Below are 6,442 nucleotides of genomic sequence, written 5' to 3'. Positions count from 1 at the left end.
CCATTATTTGGTAACTTATCAAGGTTTAACCTTGTGGCGTTCTGATATGGATTTCCTCCATGCTTAGTTAACTTATCAAGAATTTCTTGTGGCATTCTCGAAGCTGGAATCGCTTGATTATCTATGTTTCTAATCACATGGGGTGTGGTAAAGCAACCTTCGCTTGATTATCCATGTTTCTAATCACATTCGTTGGTTAGGGGTGTGGTAGAGCAACCTTCTGGAAGATATCTTTGTCTTCTTCTTTATCATGTTGTGTGACGGGGTTTTTGATCACATGTTGATCCTGGGTTCCGCATCAGAAGAAAATGAAAACTCAAAAAAATAACTCTAGATCCTGAGATAAATAAGAATTTACCTCACTTTGGGTCTGATACCAACTGACGCGGAACCCTATGGCACAAGCCTCAAACCCACACGCACAAGTAGATATGGAATTCAAAGATTTGATAAACCCACCTCCTATGGCACCCCACACTTAGAGAAGCTGAAACACCAATGATCGAAGGATTTAGATGAGAATCTGACAAACGCCACAACAAATAGTTGATAAGTTAGCCAAGATTCCAGGTGCAATTGATGAAAGCAAATCCTCACTCTCACTCAAAGCAATACACGTCAAAGGCATGAAAAGAATTCTGAAATTTTGATTAAAAGCTGCCTCTTACAATTGTTTCTTATCCTTTTATAGTAAGGAGAAAAACAAATAAAACCCTAAGACACTCTTCTTGGACCTGACTTAAACACATAAGGCCCAAGCCCAATCACACACTAAAATAACACATAAGTATTAACACATAAGCCCAAAACATGGCCCAACACTCTAAAATTTAAAAGATGAAGTATGGCCAGAATACAAGCCCAAACAAAGCTAAAATAAAACAAGTATTAAATAATAAAAATATAGCAAGCCCATCATACCAAAGCTGAATCTTCACAAAAATCTTTAACATATCCAGAATTTTTGTGGCGTTCTCCAAGCTAAAATTGCTTGATTATCTATGTTTCTAATCACAATTGTTGGTTAGGGGTGTAGTAGAGCAACCTTCGCTTGATTATCTATGGTTCTAATCACATTGGTTGGTTAGGGGTGTGGTAGAGCAACCTTTATCTTGTTCTTTGTCAAGTTGTGTGACGGGGTTTTTGATCACATGTTGATCCTAGGTTCCGTATCAGTTGGTATCAATGATACGAACAAATCAAGTTACCATCACTTAATTCAAGACTTACGAGATGATAACTATATTTGGGAAGCATGGGAGAATAAGAAAACAAGTCACACTCTCTTCAACACATGTGGACACACAATGCAATTTAAGATCGCATAATGCATGTATAACCAAATTGCATTCAGACCAATTTTATTATTTTGGTATTTTGTGGGATTTGTTTTTAATTAATTTGGCTTATATTAGAAGCAAAATTCGTGCAGCCCATTTAGGAAGGAGATTTCTCCAAGATAATTTAAAAAATGATCTTTAATGTAATCCAGGTTTGACTATTTGACTAGATACCCTTCCTATATTGTAATTACACCTTCCTACAATAGAATTAGAGTTTGAAGGCTATAAAAACACTCTTAAGGTGGCACCATAGGAAGCCAATGAATAAAGATTATTTTATGAATAATATTTGTTTTTCTCCATTATTTAGCAACTTATCAAGGTTTAACCTTTTGACGTTTTGATATGGATCTCCTCCATGCTTAGTTAACTTATCAAGAATTTATTGTGTCATTCTCCAAGCTAGAATCGCTTGATTATCTATGTTTCTAATCACAATTGTTGGTTAGGGGTGTAGTAGAGGAACCTTCGCTTGATTATCTATGTTTATAGTCACATTGGTCGGTTAAGGGTGTGGTAGAGCAACCTTCGCTTGATTATCTATGTTTATCTTGTTCTTTGTCAAGTTGTGTGACGGGGTTTTTAATCACATGTTGATCCTGGGTTTCGCATCATAAGTGTTCCTAATTGCATGTTAATTAAAGGTGCTTTAGATTTGGGAATTATTTTCTGAACCAAGTTCTTTTTACTAGCGTATGTGTTGTTTTAGTCTCTAATAGGCTAGGGTTCCGCATCATCACAAAAAGAAAGGCATGAGTTGTCAACACAGAATAGGTCCACGTGGCAAGGATCTGATAAGTGGGTAACGCGGCCCCACCCCAGGAAAGAATGACCCGAACACCTCAAAACCTGGTTTGTTAGCAAGATCTGCCCTCCCCTAGATAAGATGAGTCTCAGCACAAGGTTATCATTATCAGGCATAGTCCCGCGCATACCCATTATGCCTATAATCGCGGGATCACCGACCTGTTAGCTGGCGATATCCCTGATCAAGCAAACGATCACATCATCACTGGATTATCAAAAAATGCTACATTTATCTCCGCCTTCTTACAGTATTAATGGAGAACAACCAGAGAGGCAAAGTTATGATGTTCTTTTAAACTATTCAAGTTCTAAGCAATTCCTTTCTCTCGCTATTTTCTTCAAGCTTATTGAGTTGAGGGTCGGAGTGCCTGCCGTTGGCACCCATCACCTCACGCTCTCTTTCTTGCAAGTTCAACCAATCACAGCACAGCTCTATTTTCCAGCTGCATCACCAAGCTCGCTCGAGTGCTCGTTGGTCAAGAATTATTCTCAATGTTTTGGAATAAAAAATGCATAAGCTCTATGCACATTGACATATTGTCGAACCCCGTGAATTTGTGCGTCGCTTCTTTTGCTTTTCAATTTTGGCTCATTTTGTGTCCGCGCATGACATACTGAGGCGTTAAAATCTCTTCGGTGAAAAATACAGCTTCTCCTTAGGTTTTTTTAACGTCTTGAAATTCTTTATATTGCACGCTATGGGCAAATTTCAAAAGATTCAAGGACCGATTATGATTTAGAAGGCACATGGCACTAATTTTATGAAAAAAGAATATTCTTTGAAGCGAATAAATCTACCCGTGCTAAGATTTAGGATCTGCTCAAGTATCATTACTTAAAAGCTCTTCAAGAAAGAAAGTCATTGTGAGTCTGTGTCACGACTAATCGTTGCTCCGTTTCCTTTGCATGCAATTTCTACTTATGTAAATTCCAATTTTTTTATACAATATTTTGGAATATTGCACGGTGCGAGACAATTGAAAATCTAATATTGGCGTTAGAGGGTGCTTGTCATGAAGAAGTAAGAAATCTTTATATCAATAAGAAAGGCTTCGGCGTAAAGATAAGTTTTGCTGCAAACGAATGAAAAACAAGACAATAACTACTTTTAGGTTTGACGTTTGACGTGGAACCCTATGGCACAAGCCTCAAACCCACACGCACAAGTAGATATGGAATCCAAAGATTTCATAAACCCATCTCCTATGGCACCCCAAACTTAGAGAAGCTGAAACACCAATGATCGAAGGATTTAGATGAGAATCCGACAAACGCCACAACGAATAGTTGATAAGTTAGCCAAGATTCTTGGTGCAATTGATGAAAGCAAATCCTCACTCTCACTCAAAGTAATACACACCAAAGGCATGAGAAGAATTTTGAAATTTTGATTAAAAGCTGCCTCTTACGATTGTTTCTTATCCTTATATAGTAAGGAGAAAAACAAATAAAACCCTAAGACACTCTTCTCGGAGCTGACTTAAACACATAAGGCCCAAGCCCAATCACACACTAAAATAACAAATAAGTATTAAAACATAAGCCCAAAACATGACCCAACACTCTAAAACTTAAAAGATAAAGTATGGCCAGAATACAAGCCCAAACAAAGCTAAAATAAAACAAGTGTTAAATAATAAAAATATAGCAAGCCCATCATAACAAAGCTGAATCTTCACAAAAGCCTTACTTGATCTTCACTTTAGGCTTCCCTTTGTGTAGTTTTAGCCCATAGGTTTGATTAGGCTCCCTAAGCCTATGATTGCAAGTGTTGCACCAAATATGTCCCATATGAGTTGAAGCACGCCCCAAATATATATGGATCATATGAATATGATTTTGAACTCCTTTTAGATCCATTTGAATGACATAAGTTTGCTCCACACCATTGTTAGAAATTTGCCCTATTGGATCTGTATCACCCTCTAATTTTTTTTATACAATATTTTGGAATATTGCACGGTGCGAGACAATTGAAAATCTAATATTGGCATTAGAGGGTGCTTGTCATGAAGAAGTAAGAAATCTCTATATCAATAAGAAAGGCTTCGGCGTAAAGATAAGTTTTGCTGCAAACAAATGAAAAACAAGACAATAACTACTTTTAGGTTTGACGTTAGTCGGTATTTCTCTGTTATGCTTTTTATTAAAAAGCGAGAAAGCAATTTCCAATAATAGAACAAAAGTTACAAGTAAATAACTTCCCTCCGTTATAAAATCCGGTAACTTTTGATGGTTGCTTGGATATAAAAGCTTTTGCAAAGAGGGAGAAATGCGTTCTAATTTGCCGCGCATTTTACGAATGAACTTAGAAAAGAAAAGGGTTCACAAAGATGACGACCCTGAAGACATATTTTCCCTGACATCTTTGCTATTATTGTTTGTTTTTGCTGGTAGAGTTCAATCTGCTGTATTTGATGTGAACAATTACGGTGGTAAAGGCGATGGCAAGTCAGAAATTAGTAAGGTATGCTGACAATTCCTAATTTTGAATTTCGCCGTGATTTTCTTATACCTTATTTTAACTGAAATTTCATCTCTATTTTTTTTTCCTTTTCAGGCATTATTGGGCGCGTGGAAAGAGGCTTGTTCAGCAACGGGTTCCAACAGAGTCGTAGTACCCAAAGGGACATATTCCATAGGTTTACCTGACTTAAATGGTCCATGCAAGGGAGCCATGGAGCTTCAAGTCCAAGCAAACTTGTTGGATTACTTTTGCATACATTGATCGATTCACATTATCCGGTGGTGGAACCTTCGACGGACAAGGGCAAGTTGCTTGGAAGCAAAATAATTGCGGTCGAAATCCAAAATGCAAGAGACTTCCAGTTGTAATTTTAATTGAATCGTATATTATCTTTACTGCTTTGTAAGATTATTAATAACGCTTCCTTTATGTGCTTCTTTTCCCTTTAAAAACACGCTCGCTTACGGTTTGACTTCATCACCAATAGCGTAGTTCAGGACGTAACATCGCTCGATAGTAAGAATTTCCATGTCAATGTTCTAGGTGGCAAAAACCTTACTTTCGATCGCTTCACAATCACTGCACCAGGACACAGCATCAATATAGATGCAATTCATATCGGGCATTCAAACGGGATCGACATTACTAATTCTGGAATTTTCGTAAGGAATTGCACCATCTATGACACCGACAATGGAGAGAGAATCAAGACATGGTCGGCATTACGTGGTGCCATGGCCTCGGTTATGCATTTCGAGGATATTATGATGAAAAATGTCCGCAACCCTATCGTTATAGATCAAATGCACTGCCCATGGAATCACTGAAATCCAAAGGTAACGCGAAAAGAAATGAAAATAAAAAGTCTCTTAATGCATTGTCTGTTAGGAAACCCAGAGATTTACTGCAACCCAAACACACAGCTGAAAAATTAAAATCTCTGTGTTCCTTCTCAGGATCCGTATGCTTCGTTTATTTCGAAGAGAATGATACGAGACTAACCTGTTACACTCGACGAGAAGATACTATTACAGACTAATGGTGCTGCTTTTTCAACGAACACCCTCTATGGTATTCACACGAACGTCTTCTATCCTACTAGAGTGCTAGCCCTCTCAAGATATATAAACTATGTGCTCTCGATGTGCAACTCAAATCGAATTCTCGAAAACGTTACTTCCACTTTGCAGAAGCGGTTTTCATTCGTTTTTAGTGTTTTATTTTCCCACAACACTTTTCATGAAAAAGTTGTTTTCCTAACCCACTATCACGACCTCGCAGATACTCAAATATCTTAGTGATAGAGTTGTGTTCATAACCAACTATCACAATCTCATAGATACTCAAATATCTTAGTGATAGAGTTGTGTTCATAACCAACTATCACAATCTCATAGATACTCAAATATCTTATGTGCTATAGTCCTTTATCTGTAACAGTTACATATAGACTGCAGATCCTTTTAAATATTATTATCTTATAATAATAAATAATTGATATTAATAATAATAACACTTTATTATTATTAATTATATTAATTGGCTTTGGGCTTTTAGCCCATTAATATGACATAGCACATCAACAATGTTCTTTTGTGTATGACCCAATAGGGTCACATTAATTGGCAATAGGCCTAGTCCAACAAGGCCCATAAATCATAAGCAGCCTCTAGTAAGACATTATGACTATCCAATTAATATGAGGATCGATAGTCCAATAAAGCCTAAGAAATAAAACATGTATTAATCCATTTATCACACGATATCTAGTTTGAACATATGTCATGGTCAATGTCAAACTTATAATATTAAAACTTATGATTTC

The 6,442-nt window shown here is 36.9% G+C and overlaps 1 protein-coding gene across 1 annotated transcript; it reads left to right on the top strand.

Annotated features, from left to right (window-relative positions):
• Positions 1 to 4,422: 4,422 nt before the first annotated feature.
• On the top strand, positions 4,423 to 5,444 carry LOC110608903 (polygalacturonase-like). Its single transcript, XM_021748186.1, has 3 exons — positions 4,423 to 4,617; positions 4,711 to 4,839; positions 5,115 to 5,444. Exons 1-3 carry the CDS (start codon positions 4,423 to 4,425, stop codon positions 5,442 to 5,444), a joined length of 654 nt encoding a protein of 217 aa, XP_021603878.1.
• The last annotated feature ends 998 nt before the right edge of the window (positions 5,445 to 6,442 follow it).

The sequence above is a fragment of the Manihot esculenta genome, chromosome 2 (assembly GCF_001659605.2).
Source record: "Manihot esculenta cultivar AM560-2 chromosome 2, M.esculenta_v8, whole genome shotgun sequence".
Classification (NCBI taxonomy): Eukaryota; Viridiplantae; Streptophyta; class Magnoliopsida; order Malpighiales; family Euphorbiaceae; genus Manihot; species Manihot esculenta.
This window is presented reverse-complemented; position numbering and strand designations above follow the sequence as displayed.

Coding starts and splice junctions, on each gene's coding strand:
- LOC110608903 (XM_021748186.1), top strand. CDS start 4,423: ATGCGTTCTAATTTGCCGCGCATTTTACGAATGAACTTAGAAAAGAAA. Junction 4,618..4,710: donor GCAAGTCAGAAATTAGTAAG/GTATGCTGACAA, acceptor TTTCCTTTTCAG/GCATTATTGGGCGCGTGGAA. Junction 4,840..5,114: donor AGGGAGCCATGGAGCTTCAA/GTCCAAGCAAAC, acceptor AGCGTAGTTCAG/GACGTAACATCGCTCGATAG.